General features: G+C 40.2%; 1 protein-coding gene across 3 annotated transcripts in view; it reads right to left on the bottom strand.

Moving 5' to 3' along the window:
• Nucleotides 1-19,204, bottom strand: part of FAF1 (Fas associated factor 1) — a 296,794-nt gene that overhangs the window by 81,936 nt on the left and 195,654 nt on the right. For 2 of the 3 annotated variants that reach the window (XM_039484151.1, XM_039484149.1), the window contains exons 10-13: nucleotides 15,046-15,099; nucleotides 13,541-13,667; nucleotides 12,014-12,077; nucleotides 10,978-11,059 (exon numbers count right to left, since the gene is read on the bottom strand). In XM_039484151.1, the coding sequence (XP_039340085.1) occupies nucleotides 10,978-11,059; nucleotides 12,014-12,077; nucleotides 13,541-13,667; nucleotides 15,046-15,099 (327 nt within the window). The remainder of the gene's footprint in view (nucleotides 1-10,977; nucleotides 11,060-12,013; nucleotides 12,078-13,540; nucleotides 13,668-15,045; nucleotides 15,100-19,204) is intronic. The other variant, XM_039484152.1, reaches the window with a different exon arrangement.

Raw genomic sequence — 19,204 nt, 5'->3', positions numbered from 1 at the left:
TTTTGTACAGTGTTGGTTTTTCCTAAATCAGAATGTCATGAAGGACTAAGTCAAATGCTTTACAGGTCTTAGTACAAGACTTTAAAGAACACTAATAAAAATGGATTTTCCTCTGACATATAGCATTCAAAGCATTAAGGAAAGAGTGAAATTCTGGCACTGTACTGACAATCCTATGCATTTATAAATCATGTTTCAGGTTCCAAAATATAATGAGATTGCATTAAGGTTTTTTAAAGTAAATTTTGGGAACTTTTAATCTGTCTCCAGGTGTTGGAGCCTTTAGAGACTATCTCTTGAAGCTCTAACCACAACTTTCCATCTAAAAATAAATTAAGTAAACTGAGATTCTAATGTAACAACGGGAATCCAGGTGCTGGAGCTTTAAGAAAAATGACAAGAGCAGTGATAAAATTGTGAGAATTGGTAGCACTGGTGACCTGAAATTTTGCTTTCTGCATCTCACACCCACCTGTTCAGGATAATAATTGAAGCAGAAATGCTTACTCAATAGCATCTGGTAAATGCACAAATGTTCTTTCAAGCTAGAAGGTTTCCTGAATCAAGATCTTTCTTCTTCCCCCAGCCCAAAGGCTTTGTGCAGTGAGAACTGATTTTAACTGAACAAAAGGACGTGTTTTCCACTCTTTAAGCCTTTCAAATGAACAACCTGACCCATCTATCTAAGGTAGCCTTAGAGACTTTAAAACCACTTTAAAAAGTCTCCTTGAGCACAAGCAGATATTCTAATACACATCATCTTCATCTCATGAGCAGAATTTAAGCCCTCTTTGATATCCAGATGACAGATGTCAGAGTTGATTCCACTTTGATGACAGATTAAGGCAGAAACTGGGCAAAGCTCAAACCCATTTCCAGTGAAACTGTGTGTTTATCCCTGGGTAGTAGAATGAGGACACACAGGAAACTTTGTGTGTGTTTGTATTACATACGTGACGGAGAAAGAAAAACAATTTTAAAAGCTAAGGATTGCTAATTCCAACATCTAATGCACCATCAGAAGTGTTGGACTAGAATGAACCCAAGAGGACACAGACACCAAAAGCTGACAGAATAGGAACACTAACCAGGTTCAATTCCCCTAAAGGAGTCTGGCCTAAACATACTCCATGGATACACAGATTGTAAGGTCCGAAGGAACCACTGTGATTATCTAGTCTGACCTCCTGCATAACACAGGTCATAGGACTTCTCTAAATTAATTCCTGTTTGACCTAAAAGCACAACTTTAAGAAAAACACCTGATTTTGATTAAAGAATGTCCAGAGATGGAAAATCTAGCCTCACCCTTGGTAAGCTGTTCCAATAGCTAATCACCCTCACTATTAAAAATTTGCATCTTATTTCAAGTCTGAATTTGTCTAGCTTCAACTTCCAGCCATTTGATCTTGTTATATCTTTATCGGATAGATTGAAGAGCCCTCTATTATCAAATATCTATTCCCCATGTAGGTACTTATAGACTGTGATTAAGTCACCACTTAACTTTCTCTTTGACAAGCTAAATAAATTGAGCTCCTTGAGTTTTTCCACTATAAAGCATGTTTTCCAATCCTCCAGTCATTATTGTGGCTCGTCTGAACCCTCTGCAGAAATTCAAGATTTCTTGAATTGTGGACATCAGAACTAGACACAGAATTCCAATAGCAGTCATACCAGTGCCAAACACAGAGGTAAGGACCAGAAGACAATTGATAACCTCTGGTTCTTACTTCTCAGAGCACTAGGAGCCATTACTTAAGCTTTAAGCACACTCAGAGCTTAAACAGTTGTATTTACACTTTTGTTTAAGTATTTTCAGCAAGGTGCTCAGATACCATGGTGGTGGATGCCAAACAATTCAAATCAGATCACAATGATAACCTATATTCCATCTCTCCTTCAAAAATTCCAAGTTATAAATTAGAGAATGATTTCTGTGGCAGAAACCCGTGTGTTCGCACTATTGGGGGCAGGGGAAATGCAAGAGGATGGAATTCCAAATTTTATAAAGCTTTTCAGAGGTGACTTAGAATTTAAGAGGTGGCTTAACACATTCAAGATGTTTATTAGCAGAGTATGATGATGATGATGAAGTGCATTTATATACCACCTTTCATCCTGAAAGATACCAGATCTCTCTATAAAGAATTGCTTCATCTGCAAACAAAATACAAACACTGTTTAACAGTGCAAAAGAATGGTAACACTTGAGGACAGGAAGTGAAGAATAATAGTCACTTGAAACCACAAGGAAAACATTTAATAGATTCATAGATTCCAAGGCCAAAACAGATTATGATGATAATCTAATCCAATTTCCTGTATAACACAGGCCATAGAATGTCCCCAAATAATTCCTAGATCAGAGCTTATAGAAAAACATCCAAGCTTGATATAAAAATTTCAGTGATGAAGAATCCACTATGACTCTTGGTAAATTGTCCAGCAATTAATTACCTCACTGTCAAATATTTATGTCTTATTTCCAGTATAAATTTGTCTAGTTTCCACTTTCATCCATTGGATCGTTTTATACCTTTCTCTGCTAGACTGAAGAGTCCATTATTAAATATTTGTTCACCACGTAGATATTTATAGACTAATCAAAACACTCCTTAACTTTCTCTTTGTTAAGCTGAATAGATTGAGCTCTTTGAGTCTATCACTATAAGACAGGTTTTCTAATCCTTCAGTCATTCTTATGGTTCTTCTCTGAACTCTCTCTGATTTTCAACATCTTTCCTGAATTGTGGACATCAGAACTGGACACAGTATTGGAGTAGCAGTCACACCAGTGCCAAATACAGAGGTAAAATAAGTTCTGTACTTCTACTCACAATTTTCCTGTTTATACATCCCAGGATCACATTAGCTCTTTTGGCCACAGCATCATATTGAGAGCTGAGGTTCAGCTGATTATCCACTACAACCCACAAATCTTTTTCAAAGTCACTGCTTCGCAGCAATGACTCCCCCATCCTGTATGTATGGCCTAGGTACATACATTTACATTTACCCATATTAAAAACACATCGTTTGAAATACCAAGGTACAAAACATACAGGAATGACAGAACAGGTCATGCTGGTGGGGGAGTGGCACTATACGTGCAAGAAAGCATAGAGTCAAACATAATAAAAATCTTAAATGAAAATTGTACCACAGAATCTCTATCACTAGAAATTCCATGCTTGACTAGTAAGAGTATAGCAGTACAAATACACTACTGACCACCCGACCAGGATGGTGACCATGATTGTGAAATGCTGATGGAAATTAGAGAGGCTATAAAAATAGAAAACTGAATAATAATGAGGGATTTCACCTGGCCCCACATTAACGGGGTGCATGTCATGGGATGGGATGCAGAAATAAAGTTTCTAGACACTATTAATGACTGCTTCTGGGAGCAGCTAGGCCTGGAACCCACCAGGGAAGAGGTAATTCTTGATTTAGTCATAAGTGGACAACAGGATCTGGTCCAAGATAACTGAACTGCTTGGAAAAGCAACCATAACATAATTAAATTTAACATTCTTGTGTGTGGAAAATATCAAAGAAGCCTGTCACAGTAGCATTTAACTTCAGAAAGCGGGAACTATACAAAAATGAGGAAGCTAGTCAGAAATTAAAAGGAACAGTCACAAGAGTGAAATGCCTGCAAAAAGGCACCCTTTAAAATTTGGAAGTCAAATCATACTAAGGAAAATAGAAAGAAGCATAAATTCTGGCAAGCCAAGTGTAAAAGTATAATTAGGCAGGCCAAAAAAGAATTTGAAGAAGAATTAGCCAAATACGCAAAAACTAACAGCAAAAACAAAACTTAAGTACTTCAGAGGCAAGAAGCCTGCCAACAATCTAGGGGGGCACTGGATGACCAAGGTGCTAAAGGAGCACTCAAGGAAGACAAGGAGGAGAAGCTAAATGAGTTCTTTGCATCGTTCTTCACTGCAGAGGATATGAGGGAGATTCCCATACCTCAGCCATTCTTTTTAGGTGACATATCTGAGAAACTGTCCCAGATCGAGGTGTCACTAGAGGAGGTTTCGGAACAAATTGATAAATTAAACAGTAATAAGTCACCAGGACCAGATGGTATTCACCCAAGAGTTCTGAAGGAACTCAAATATGAAATTTCAGAACTCACAACTGTGGTATGTAACCTAACACTTAATCAGCTTCTGTACTAGATCACTGGAAGATAGCTAATGTGACACCAATTTATTTAAAAGGCTCTAGAAGTGATCCTGGCAATTACAGGCTGGTAAACCTAATTTCAGTACCAGGCAGATTGGCTGAAACTACAGTAAAGAACAGAATTATTGGACACACAGATTAACATGAGTTGTTGGTGAAAAGTCAACACGACTTTTGTAAAAGGAAATCATGCCTCACCAATCTATTCAAAATCTTTGAGGGGATCAACAGACATTTGGACAAGGGTGATCCAGGAGATATAGTGTACTTGGACTTTCAGAACACCTTTGACAAGGTTCCTTATCAAAGGCTCTAAAACAAAATAAGCAGTCATGGGATAAGAGGGAAGGTCCTCTCATGGATCAGTAAGTGATTCAAAGACAGGAAACAAAAGGTAGGAATAAATGGGTCAGTTTTCAGAATGGAGAGAGGTAAATAGTGATGTTCTCCAGGGATCTGCATTGGGACCAGTGGTCAAAAGTGATCTGGAAAAGGGGGTAAACAATGAGGTGGCAAAGTCAGCAGATGATATGAAATTATTCAAAATAGTTAAATCCAAAGCTGACTGTGAAGAGCTACAAAGGGGTCTCACAAAACTGGGTAACTGGGCAACAAAATGGCAGATGAAATTCAGTGTTGAGAAATGCAAAGTAATGCACATTGGAAAAGATAATCCCAACTTTATATACAAAATGATGGAGTCTAAATTAGTTATTACCACTCAAGAAATTAATCCTGGAGTCATTGTGAATATTTCTTTGAAAATATCCACTCCATGTGCAGCAGCAGTCAAACAAGTTAAACAGAAGAAGTTAAACCGTAAAGAAACGGATAGATAATAAGAGAGTAAATGACATAATGCCACTATAGAAATCCATGGTATGCCCATACCTTGAATACTACATGCAATTCTGGACATCCCATCTCAAAAAAAAAGATATATTAGAATTAGAAAAAGTACACCGAAGGGCAGCAAAAATGAGTAAGGGTATGGAACAGCTTCCATATGAGGAGAGATTAAAAAGACTGGGAATATTGATCTTCGAAAAGAGATGACTAAGAGGTGATATGATAGAAGTCTATAAAATCATGACTGGTGTGGAGAAAGTGAATAAAGAAGTGTTATTTATATCTTAACATAACACAAGAACCAGGGGTCACCCAATGAAATTAATCAGCAGTAGGTTTAAAACAAACAAAATTAAGTACTTCTTCATAGAACGCACAGTCAGTCTGCGGAACTCCTTAGCGGAGAATGAGAAATATAACCTTTTTAGTCAGTAGATTGTCTAATAAGGCTGCGGTATCTTTTTTTCGATCACAATATATTTGGGTTCCTTAAAATAATAAGTACTCTTTGAAAAAAAATGTTTTAAAAACTTTTCTTACAGTCACTGTTCCTAAAATATTACAAGGGACTTCCTCTTTCTATGCTAGTAAAGTACTGTGGATAACCCTGGAGCCCAAATCAACTCTGCAGTCTAAAAAAAATCATTTTTACAGTCAACACTGTGAAATCTGAAAAGCTCTTCAAAAGATTGCTTTGGACGTATTGTCATTTCAAGATAATTTTTACTACTCTCAGAATTGCCAATGTTCTTTCCAGATCTTTCAAAAGATGTGGCTCTCACAGAGCAGAAAACAACTGAATAAGGAAAGCATGAAACCTAGCCGATAGTTTACAGGCTCCTTCTGGCATCTTGGGTGTTCTGCAGGTCCCAGCCAAATAGTATTTCCAGCAAGCAATGTCACTGAAAGACGGAGAATCAGTCTAAACTTAGATGAATATAACCTACCTATTCACTCACAGCCAAAGGTGATGTTACAAGATGAGAAAACTACACGCCTGATTTTCAACAATACTGAGCAGTTCCAGCTCCCATGATTTCAGATAGTGTTGCTGGTGCTCAACACTTCTGAAAATCAGGCCCAATATAGCTAGTCATACTGAAGGCAGATTGTGGACAATTTAACCAAATCCTGGGCTACACTGACAGATGACGCTATTTTCTATGCAGCTGACGAAGTGGGTATTCACCCACAAAAGCTTATGCTCCAATACTTCTGTTAGTCTATAAGGTGCCATAGGACTCTCTGCCACTTTTTACAGATCCAGACTAACACGGCTACCGCTCTGATGCTATTTTCTAAGTTCTATAATGGCTTCCACTTGACTTAGAACCATTATAAATATAACCCTTCCTAAAGTAAGGACTCTTTCTTTTAGCAACAGCAGGATGGGATTTCTTTCTGAAAAGGTGACAGGTATGGACTTGGGATTCTGAGCAGTAAGCAGAAGGAATCAAAGGTTTAATTTCCAACTTTTGCTGCTGTCTAAATCACAACAGCAGATGGGTTAGAACAACAGCTGGTTCATACACAGAGAGACCTCATCACTCCTCTACTCTCTGCACACCAAATTACAACTCAACAAAACGAAAGTATGCTTCACATAGTACAATATCTAGTACTCATCATCATCATATAGAGAGAGAACCTTATAAGTATTGTATTACAAGAAAGGCTAATAATACAATACAGATTTTTTTTAAAAGACAAGATAAAGAAGAAGAGCCTCAAGAAATAACACTTTCTATTGAAATATAATGGAGAAAACAAAGACCATACTACAGCATGAAATATAGAGCAAATACAGTCATGTTTGGAGTTAAACTAAAAAGAAAGACAAGATTGCAAATATATAAGGATCAAATATATATATATATATATATATATATATATATATACACACACACACACACACACACACACACAACAGCAATCAGGTTACAAAATTCACCACAACTATAAAAAACACTATGGCATTAATAGATAGAAATGGTTTAGGTTTGGATGGATGTGAGGTGCAACTCTTTGGCTAATCTCTGCTAAGGCTGGCATGTTGTCTACATATACAATTTCCATTATGTTATGCTAATGAGACACCAAGTTGTAAAACACATAGACAAATATAATACAGCAGGAAGGCTTCTGTAAAGGAATATTCTGCTGCTCCAGTGTATTACAATTCTTCCAGTGAATCAGCATGTTGGTGGATGAGAAAGGGCCAATTTATCTGGACATGCAAAAAGTCTTAAATTAAGTCAAATTATAGGAGGCTATTATGGAAATTAAGTACCCAGAGTTAAAGTTCTGCCATAGATAAAAAACTGTCTAAGAGATAGAAATCAAAGTGCTGGTCTAAGTGGCTAATTGTCAGGATGCAATGAGTGCGTACAATGCAGGGGGCCACTAAGGATCTGCAATAGGAGTGACATTTAATATAACTATTAGAAGTGGGTGGAGAGAGAAATTGAGAGAGACCAGAGGTGATCTGACAGAGGTATATAAAAATTAGTGCTATTGAGAAGGTAAATCAGATGATCCTCTATCCTCTCTCATAATAGAAGACACAGGTATCACCCACTGAAATTGAAAAGCAAGCAACCATTGATAAAAAGGAAATACTTTAATTTTTAATTATTCAAGCAAAGAACTTAGTGGGAAGCAAAAAGAGAGATTAGACATACATAAATAACAGTACCACCCAAAGTTATTCATTACACATGATAAACATTTATAAGGAATGGATTCCCTCATGCTTCAGAACGTAAGTCAACCACTAACTGCTTGAAGCTAGGAATAAACTTCCACATAAGTATGTAATTACAAACTTGTCCATGATGGGGGGTTTTAACACTTCCTCTGTAGCATCTTGTCTAGCTATTCTTATGTTCCTATACAGTAGCTATTTAAAACTGCAATATATAGGGCCAGAAACTCAAAATGATACCATGGAGGTTTCCTTCACTGGGTTGGACTAAACTAAAGTGTTTCATACAACCATATTTCTTTTTTTGTTTTAATAAACCCACGTCTCCCTTCCTCACCCACACCACACTCGCACAGTAACTGATAAACTAAATGTCTTTCTTTTGTACTGAATATGCAGTAAGTTTCTTGTGAACTCATAACAGAACATGCAGCCAGATTTAGAAGCTACCTCAGGACACCAGTTGTTAATGGGAAGACAGCTTACTGTACATTTGCTACGTTTCTAGTGAGAACAAAGGACTAGCTGATGTACAGAGTTGCTTTCATGGCATTTTACAGGAAGATCATGGGCCAAATTCTGACTCGACATACTCTGGGGCAGATCTATATACAGGATGTAAATCAAGACAGAACTTGGGCATATTTTTACCCTTCACAGCTAGTACACGGATTGGCATGGAAGAAGTTTACTTTAAAAGTAAATATAATATTAGCTATCTAACATCTCAAAGTCAAGAAGCCAAACTGCACATACTAGTCAAAAATGAGGCGCGGTTAGCTATATTAAAATTAAAGTAGGCAACAGCTTCTTTTTCAGTTAATGTCTTCTGAAACAAAGCATCAAATGTCTCTGCTTTCTGACACATGTAAGTGAAAGATTTAGTGAAAAGCCTCCATTAAAATATCTATTTTTATAACAAAGTGTTTTAAAAATTATTTTAAAAAGGACTTCAAAGTAACTGCAAACTGATTTAGGTAAATACCTTTCATAAAATCATCTCTCAAATATTTCTGCAAGAAGGCTGCAAATTTATATAAAACTTAGGATTTATATAAAACTTAGGATTTTTTTCAGAAAATGTCAGCAACAGAGATAGGAAAAAGATATCGATGGCTATGTCGCTGAAACTGGACCGTACGGTGATTTGGACAGCACTGCAAATTCCTCAAGAAAAAGGCTAAGATCTATAAGCACTCTCACTGCCAAGTGCTCTCAAATTAAATCAGTCTGAAGCGGTTTTCATTAAGATGGATTGAGTGTGGCATCGTGAGAAACACTCTATCAAATGTAGTGTTTTACTTAGTGATTAACTATATACCAGCTGATGGAAGCTCCCCAAATCCTTCATAATCCCACCACTCCAATAAACATTTAATGAGTATATAAGTTCAAAAAGCCTAGCAGAGGATTTAAACCTTCAATCTTGTTTTTATTTACTCTTGGAACTCAATTTCTCACTTCAAGTGAAGAATGCTGCTGCCTGAAGCTCATCTGTTGCCCTGGCAAAATTAAGTGCCCCTCACGGTATAAATTAGAACATGGAATATTTAGCTTGCAATTTCTTAAAAAATTTTCCTTAACTAAAACATCATAGTTTCAGTCACATTATAAAACTTAACAATTATCAAAAACAGAATAAAGTGTCCACTTTTTTTCATTTTGAGTTCTCAAACAATATTGAAATGATTTTTTGCAGTGGCAAAAAGGTACAATATCATCAAACTTTACTTATTTCACAAGCATTTTTAAAATTCAAAATGTTGAAATGTGATATAAATTAATGTAGCAACTTAATATGTGGATTTAAATACAAAAATGAATCAATAGTTCAGCCTTTATCAATATTTCAGCCACTGTTTACGAACAACATAAAAACAGTAAATTGCTAAACATATCAGATAATCCTGGTAAGGATCTGGTCTGAACTCACTGGAAAAATACTGGAAATAGACTGCATCTTCCATATCCTACATGTTAGTAGTATATGAAAAGTATTTTGAAGACGAACATTCAGTTGGGTTGTACTGTATTAAAAACCCCTTTGGAGGTATAAAATAATGTTTCTGAGAGCTAATAAAACGCCCTTTGTTTTTATAATTATATGCTTTTAGCCACTTCCGATGAGATGTCAAAATTGAACTCTCTAAATCAAGCATCTTTTTATATTGATTCACTTGCCTCATTGCCAACATGCTTTAGCATCCATCACTCCTAGGAGTCACAATCAATTCTTATTTTGCTACTGAAGTGTTCTAGAGCAATCTATGCTCTGTCAACCATGTAAATTAATGAAACTAGACTCCAAATTTAGCAGTTATTCTGCAAGAAACTTGCTGGGGTGTGCAAACATGTCAAATAAATGTTAGCTTAGGGCAAGTAGCGGAGATTTTGTTACAAGGAATACTTATAGACCATTTCAATATGAGTAATTCAAGAGAGACAAACGCATTTTGTTTGCACATTTCTTTTGGGACCAATATCAAGACAGTTAAAGGATGAATAAAAGCTGCTTAAGCTTTTTATTGGTGCTTTAGTCTTTATCTAGGTGTTGACTATTACAGGTGAGTGAGTACTTACCCTCCTAGATCCAGGACACCAGGCCTTCATTCAACTATTCTCTTTCTTATTTTATGAAAATACTACTTTTCCCAATGGATATGGAACATCAGAACCCTGAGGTGTCTATCTGGCTGAATAGAAACCTTAAATTCCAAACTATAATACTATTCTGTATTTAAGTAAATGCTGCACCAACACAAAAGGCAGCACACTCCCTGCCCCAATGGCCTTACAATCGAATTAGTAAATTTACAACTTTATCAGCCATTATTTAAGAGAGATATCAATATACAGCTTTGTCACTGTCAGCCACAAGGCTCCCAAACAGTGATATCTAGTGACAGGAGACCAACACTTACAGAAAAAAGCCTTTAGAAGCTCAGATGACTGCTAGAACTTTGGCTAAAGCCGTCAAAGCCTGGGATCGGTTACGTAAGCAAGGCCAGTCCACGACAAAACAGAACAGTTGGCAAGTGTGAGTTATCCCCGTCATTCCCATAACATACAGGGTGAACATTTCAGTCAATCACGTAAAAGTATGAAAATGCTTACTAGTAACGTAGCAAAAAACATAACTTTTTTGGCATAGTGTCAAATGTAATAGCTAGCCCTTTTATCACTTTCCTTCTAATACAAACAGTGTAACGTTAACACACACTTACATCTCTGGCTTTCCCATAGAAGGCTTCTTGAAAAGCAGCCTCTAGTGATCCAATAAAATAAACAGGATGGCAGTCACCATATCTATTTGAAAATCACAAAGATTCAATTAATAAAAATAAAGTGTAAGTAATTTTTTTTAGTTTCAGCTCGGTTTAAATTCATTTTAAATACATGCATTGGCTAAACTCTTAAATATCTCCTCTGCCCTCTGAAGTTTTTGTATAGGATTGCTGACCTTATGAACTTGTCTATCATAACAACTGCCTGCTCTCACAAACTGCTCGATTTTGAAGTTAATATGTAAATTTTAAGTACTATTTCTCAATCATAGTTCTTTTACTCCTCACTATTATATTCTTACTGGTTGATTGAGTGTTATTCTTGTTTAATAACATCTTAATTATATCACAAAGATATGGAAAGCTTTTCATCACAAAGGAGCCACAAATGCTTTATAAAAATTAACGTTGTATGCAAACTATACACCGGGTTCACTTTATTGGCTGCTAAAGGGTGCCACTTGCGTGGTGAAATAAGGAACTGTTTAACAGTAAATTGTTTCAGGTTTGTTGTATATAAATTCTCAAAAGCAGCACTTTTACACATTTAACTAGTAATTTTTATTATTTAGCTATTCTTAAAACTCTCATGGCAATTAAGTATATTATTTTCCAGTAGTCATCAGTTTTTCAGTTAGAAAGAGCTCATTTACATTAAATTAACATTGCTACTGTTTATAGTCAGTATCTTAGTTATCCCTCTACTCCCTTGTGGAATTCAGGAGTGATACAAAGCAAGTGGCCTCTCAATTAAAGACAGAACCTGCCATCTTAACTCATACAGAATAGTATCTTACTCCACAAATGGTCTCTCACTCAAGTCAATGTAAGTGAGATAGAATCTGGCCCTAAATGCCTATGCCAGATAAGGAAATATTTATATTTATTTTACTTTTACTTGAATTGCCTGCTAAATTATAGTGATTTGTGCTGCACTGTAACTATCTGTCTTACACAGTTAATAGCTTAAGTTTACCTTGAGGAAAATTCTGCCGTAAATTGTAATAAGGCATCTCCTTCATTTTCAGCATTTTCTGGCACTTAAAAAAACAAGTATAAATATATATTGAATTGACCTGGAGGAAATAGTTTTTAATAACACAGACCACAAAAATTATTTTTTGCTTCCTTAATTTTTCATATTTACAACTTTCGAAGTGCCCAGGGGGAAAGTTCGTAAGTTCCACCAAAGGTTACTGATAGGATGACCCTTTGGGTGAACACGGAATTTCCAGATTCTTCCATGAATATATCCAGGGCCATTCTAAACGGTGAAGTTCTAAGCTCACTTGTAATGTGGCACATCACTGATCTGGATTTCAGCTTCTCTTTGGATCTATTCTAACATATTAGAATAAAGAAGCCTCCTTGGAAGAATTGAGAAACCATTTCATTAGTGAAAAATCTTTAACTTGTGAATAATCTTAAAATAAATTTCAGCACTCTGACTTAGCGACATAATTAGACCTTAAGTATGAGTCTATACTGTGATAAAAGACCCGTGGCACAGGCATGGCTGGCCCAAGTCAGCTGACTTGGGCTCGTGAGGCTCAATCTGCCTGGCTATAAAATTGCAGTGTAGATGTTCGGGCTCAGATTGGAGACCAGGTGCTGAGACCCCGTGACGATGGAAGATCTCAGAGTCTGGGCTCCAACCCAAGCCTGAATGTCTACACTGCAATTTTATAGCCCTGCAGCCTGAGCCTGAATCAGCTGATCTGGGATCTGAGACTCAGTGCTGTGGGGTTTTTAATCGCAGTGTAGATATACCCTAAAGTCAACAATATTGATAGAGATGTATATAAAATAATGAATGGCATAGATAAGATAACCAGGCACTCCTATTTACTCTCATATGAGAGCAAAGAATCACCCAATGAAATTAAAAAGCTGACACTTATAAAAGGAAATATTTTATGCAACATGAAATAAACATGGGGAACTCATCATCACTGGATATTAACATGAAAAGCTTAGGAGAATTTTAAAAAAAAATAGTCATTTACATAGCTAAAAAGAAAATCCACAGTTACATTAGGTAGGCATTTATGACGGAGTTAAACTTTCATGCTTCAGGCAGAGGGTAAACACATAGGGATAGGAAAGAATTTCCCCTTTGGGAAGATAATCCCATAGTTGCCCATTATCAGGTTTCTTTCTGAAGCATTCACTATTAGTCAGTGTCAGAGAAGCAATTCTAATGTTCCCATTATGGGCTTTTTTTCAGCATCTGCTATAGACTGTGTCCAGAATGCATTAATTCTAAGCTGTATCTTTTTGCCTCTTCTCAGTTCAGTGAAAGTGGCACTAAGCAGCGCAAAACTAAAATAAAATAGGCACAGAAATACGGCATGTCCTTCTAACAGTTCCCTAGAAAATAACCAGTGGGATCAATAGGGAAATTAAGGATATTTTCTTGTCTATTACTGTTTAAATCCTTCAGTTCTTGTCGCTTTCACTACAGTGTTGCATAGTTAACAGTATGTTAACTTTCAATACTTACTCATTGGAGATTTCCTCAAGGCCGATGATGCCATACCAAACATCTCTCCATCATCCACTCCAAACTCTGTAGCATCTTCAAAGTCATCTCCATCGCTGTCACTCACCATATGAACATCAGTGCATTGCTATAAAAAAAAAAAAGAAGCCTTTTTTACATAGTTAAGGCACCTTTAGTGAAACACGCAAATATAATGCTGAAACAAACAAGTATATACTGAAAATGCCTTTCTTTAGATAAATAAAAACTTGCCCGTGCACACACAGCACTGCAGATCACAACACTTGGGTGCCCTCTGCGATTCGCTCCCTGTAGTCTGAGCTGCAGTGCAGTGTTGACATCGCTTTTGTGGGAGGCAGTCCTCAAAACTATTGGGATGAGACCCAACCTAACCCAATTCCCACAATCACAAAATCAAGGAACACTTGGTCCTGCTCTGGCATACCAGACTACGGTACTCTCAGTGGCCACCAGACTAACCACTTATACACATCAATGTGTAGACGGACACACAAGGCTGTTGTACGAAGAACTCAGGTCCCCCTCAATCTAGCTGTGCCTCCACCAACAGTGCTTCAACGGTCAACTATTCTGGATTCTGCAAGAGTGACACCTCACCTCTTCTCACATAAAAATGGTTGAGGAGGCCTTCTCCCCCAACCATCTTATGCTAAATTGTCCTTTAAGTGACTTCCTTGCAAGGACTACCCTCCCCACCACGCCCAACTTAGGAGTTATGATGACGTTATTACAGAAAGAAAGAAAGAGCCACTGGAATGTACGCTAGGAAAAAACAATGCTGTTACAATTTCACAACTTCAGTGCAAATAGACAACAGTAACCACAAGAGAAACCCAGAGTTCCATACATCCATGCAGGGCCGGCTCCAGTGTTTTGGCCGCCCCAAGTGGTGGGGAAAAAAAGCTGTGATTGCGATCAGCGGCGGCTCCACCGCGCCGCTTTCTTCTTCGGCAACAATTCAGCGGCAGGTCCTTCCCTCCAAGAGGGACCGAGGGACCCGCTGCCGAATTACTGCCGAAGAGCCCAACGTGCTGCCCCTTCCCCTTGGCCACCCGAAGCACCTGCTTGCTGGGCTGGTGCCTGGAGCCGGCCCTGCATCCATGACTCCCATCCCCCAGGTGCACACACCAACCAGCCTTGAACCAATCATATGTGAAGCCATGTCTACACTTCAGGCGCTCCAGCAGCACAGTTATGGAACCACAGACAGGGGCGGCTCCAGGCACCAGCACGCCAAGAGCGTGCTTGGGGAGGCAAGCCACTGGGGGCGCTCTGCCCATCGCCGCAAGGGCGGCAGGCCGGCTGCCTTCAGTGGCTTGCCTGCGGAGAGTCTGCTGGTCCCGTGGCTTCGTGCCTGCCGTGCTTGGGGCAGCAAAATGTCTAGAGCCGCCCCTGGCCATAGATATGCCATTGTAACCCCATAGCGTGTAGACAGATCACAGAAAAAGAAGAGGTTTTTCTATTGCTATAGGAACTCCACTTCCCTGAATGATGGTAGCTGGGTCGATGGATCCAGTCTTTCGTTGACCTGCCTCCATCTGCACCAAGGGGATAGGTAAGCATAGCTAGAGCACACAGCGTTGTGGATTTTTGCATTCCTGATTGCTGTAGGTATGCTGAGCTACGTTTTAAGTGTAGACCAAGCTTAAAACACCATGCCCTACAAGAGTGACTTGAGGGGTAATAAGACTTCACGTTTTTCTTAAATAATCCTTTGTGGCAGTGAGTTCCACAGGTTAATCACATTTTGTATTTCTTTTTCAGTTTTAAATTTGTTGCTTTTCAATTTCATTATATGTGTATGTTCTCTTTCTCTTGATGTACCATTGATTAGCAGGCCTTTATCTTTATTCCCCCCTCTCAATGATTTACAGAGCCAATTTACTCAGTTTTCAAGTGCAAGAATGATAAATTCAAATTATGAGGCCTCCTAATGCAAACTAGCATCTTAAAATCAAGCCACGTGAATGCTGGTTCATGATCAGTCATCAGTAATATTCTGTCCTTCATTACACCTGTAGAAAGAGAAGGTTACTCACCTTGTGCAGTAACTGAGGTTCTTCGAGATAGTTGGCCCTGTGGGTGCTCCACTTTAGGTGTCTTGGAGCACTGCACTTGTAATCAGAGATTTGTAGTAGCAGCGCCCCTGGTGGCCACACATGTGCGGTATCCATCTCACGCGACTGAGTGGCCACTTACGTGCACAGCCAACTGTCCCTCGGTTCCTTCTCTACCCCAGAGAATCAGCATGAAACGCCGAAGTAGAGGGAAGAAGGGAGGGTAGCGGAGCACCCACAGGGACAACCATCTCAAAGAAACTCAGTTATTGCACAAGGTGAGTAACCTTCTCTTCTTCTTCGAGGAGCGTCCCTGTGAGTGCTCCATGTTAGGTGACTATGGAGCAGTACCTCGCAGTGGGAGGTGGTGCTTCAGAGTATCTTTGTTGATGGTGGATAGCACCAAGAGTCCAAACTGAGTGTCGGGAGAGGAATGTTGTTCCAGGGCATAATTTTTGGTAAATATGTGGGCCAAGACACAGGTAGCTGCCCTGAAAAATGTCTACAATAGGTACATTGTTGAGGAACGCTACTGACGTGGATAGCGCTCTGGTGGAGTGCGTACAAATCCCAGGTGGATCAAGGATGTTGCTCCGATGATAGCACAAGTGGATACAGCCAGAAATCCACTTAGATAGTCTTTGTTTAGAGATGGCCTCACCGTTCGATCGCTCTGTCACCAAGAGAAAGAGACATGGCTATTTTCTAAATGTCTTTGTTCTTTCTAGGTAGAAGGCCAGAGCTCTACAGACGTCAAGAACGTGAAGGGAAACCTCCCTGGTGTCAGCAGGTGGTTTCGGAAAAAACACAGGTAAGTAAATGGATTGGTTTAAATGAAATGAAGAGGCTACTTTAGGTATAAATTTAGGGTGAGGTCTTAGGATCACTGTCTGTATGGAATGTGGCAGGGGCCCCCAGGAGAAATGGGGGGGGGGGGGGCGGCGGGGGGCCCCCCCAGGGCGCGGCGCCCCTTCCCTGGGGGGGCGGTTTTGGCTCGGGCTGGCTCCGCGAGGCTGCGCGGCAGGTCGAGGAGCCAGACGAGGAGCCGGGCGGTGCGGGCGGTCCGGGTGGTGTGGTTGACCTGCGCAGCTTGCCCGCGGAGCGCCACGAGGAGCTCAACCGGGCCGGGAAAACACCGGCCGGGAAACAGGGGTGGGGGCCCTGGGGCAACCCTCACTGTCTGTATGGAATGTGGTATACAGCAGGTGTGCCATTAGGGCCCCTAGCTCCCCTACTCTTCTTGCTGAAGTGATCGCAAAAAGGAAGGAGACCTTCATCGACAGATGTAGCAGTGAGCAAGTTGCAAGGGGTTCAAATGGTTTCCCCATGAGGGTGCGTAGCACAAGGTTAAGGTTCCATATAGGAGTAGGGTGTTTTAGGGGAGGGTAGATGTTGGTCATGCCCTTTAAGAATCGTTTAGTTGTTGGATGAGCACCTTACCATGCAGTGAGGTGATCGCTGCTAAGTCTTCCTTTATGTAGCTACTGGAGAGGCCTGCCTTTTTAAGGCCTAGTATATAGTACAGGACTCTGGGTAGAGGGGCAGAATGAGGAGACATATGATGAGCCCTGCATCAAGTGCAGAAATGTATCCACTTATGAGTGTAAGTTTTGTGTGCACTCGGTTTGCGACTGTTCAAGAGAATGTCTTTAACCTCCTCAGAGTAATACTGATCCAGGCCCATTAGCCATGGAGTAACCAAGCCTTGAGGCAGAGAATCGCTAGGATGGGGTGAATGATGCGGCCGGCATCCTGCGTCAGGAGGTGAGGAAGTTGTGGAAGGCTTCAAGGTGGGCTCACTGATAACGTGTTAGGTATGGAAACCACGTCTGTCTGGGCCACGTGGGTGCAATGAATATGACTCTGGCCTTGTCCTGTCTGATTTTGTGTAGCAACTGGCTTAGTAGAGGAATCGGGGGGGAACGTGTAGATTAGTGGTGCTTCCCATTCTGTGAGGAGGGCATTGCTCAGTGAGTGATGCCCGAGCCCTGCTCAGGAGCAATACTGAGGACATTTAGTATTGTGAGCTGTTGCAAATAAATCTATAGTAGGGAACCCGCACTCATTGAATATGGTCATGAGGGTCGGGTAGTCCATCTCCCACTCGTGGGTTTGTGAGAAGTGTCTGCTCAGATGGTCTGCCGTGGTATTCTGTAGTCCTGGCAGGTAAGCTGCAGAAATGTCTATCATGTTGGATATGCACCATTGCCATAGGTGTAGTGCCTCAATGCAGAGAGGGTATGATTGAGCTCCGCCTTGTCGGTTTATATAAAATGTGCAGGCTGTGTTGTCCGTGAAGACATTGATGGTATTGTTGCAGATAAGCGAAAGGAAGTGTTTGGATGCTTTTCTGACTGCTCGGAGCTCTAGAATGTTTATATGTAGGTTGGTTTCTGCTGCGAACCAACGTCCCTGGATGGTGGTGTTGTCCAGATGGGCTCCCCATCCCAGTAGGGCGGCATCTGTGGTGATTGTTAAAGTGGGAAATTTTTGTTGAAATGGGACCCCCAAGCAGATGTTTTGTGGTTGCATCCACCACTTGAGGGAATCCTTCAATCTGCACGGCACAGTGAGTTGTTTGTGGAGGGAATGCTTGTGTAGTATATAGCAGGTGAGGAGCCAGGCCTGTAGGCATCTCATATGCAGTTGGGCATGTTTGACTACATAAGTTGTAGCAGCCATATGCCCAAGGAGTTGTAGGAAGGTCCTGGAGGATGTTTGGGGGCTGTCTGTGATTGTTATCATCAGCCTGGTTAGATTGAGGTATCGCTATTGGAGTAATCGCGCTTGTGCTGCAGGACAGTCAAGATAGGCTCCTATAAACTCTAGTTGTTGGACAGAAAACAGGATGGGCTTTTGGACATTTATTTGAAACCCTAGGCTCGTGAAGAGGGTTACATTGGTTTGTGTAGCTTGTACTGCTGTCTGCTGAGCTGGTGCTGTCTCGTGAATTATGAGGCAGTCGTCCAAGTATGGGAAGATCATTACCCCTAGCCTGAGGAGGTGAGCTCCTGTGACGGCTAGGACTTTGGAGAACACCCTTGAGGATGTCAACAAGTTGAAGGGTAGTACTGTGTATCGGTAATGTTGATGGCCTAGTGTAAAGCGCAGAAATTGTCTGTGTGCTGGATGAATGTGACATGAAAGTACCGGTAGGTGTCCTGTAGGTCGATGGATGAGAGCCAGTCCCCTTTCTCTAATGCCAGAATTATGGTTGCCAGCGTAACCATTTTGAAGTGCTGAATCCTTACAAACTCGTAGAGTTTGCGTATGTCCAGAATGGTCTCCAGCCCCCATTCTTTTTCTGCATGAGAAAATAATGGGAATAAAACCCTCTTCTCCTGTGTTGGCATGGTACTATTTCCACAAGCTCCCTAGTTGCAGGAGATGGTTTATTTCCCACTGCAACAGGATCTTGTGAGAGGGGTCACTGAAGAGGGACAGGGAAGGTGGGTGGGTAGGGGGAGTAGAAATAAATGGGATAGAGTAACCCTTCTGGGCGATTTCCAGAACCCATTTGTCTGTAGTGATGTTGTTCTAGACTGGGTAGTGTGGTAGCAAGTGGTCTCCAAAGAGGTGGGAGGTC

Source organism: Mauremys reevesii, linkage group 8 (genome assembly GCF_016161935.1).
Source record: "Mauremys reevesii isolate NIE-2019 linkage group 8, ASM1616193v1, whole genome shotgun sequence".
In the NCBI taxonomy this organism is placed as follows: Eukaryota; Metazoa; Chordata; order Testudines; family Geoemydidae; genus Mauremys; species Mauremys reevesii.
The sequence above is the reverse complement of the archived record's forward strand: the minus strand, read 5'-3'. Positions and strand labels throughout refer to the sequence as shown.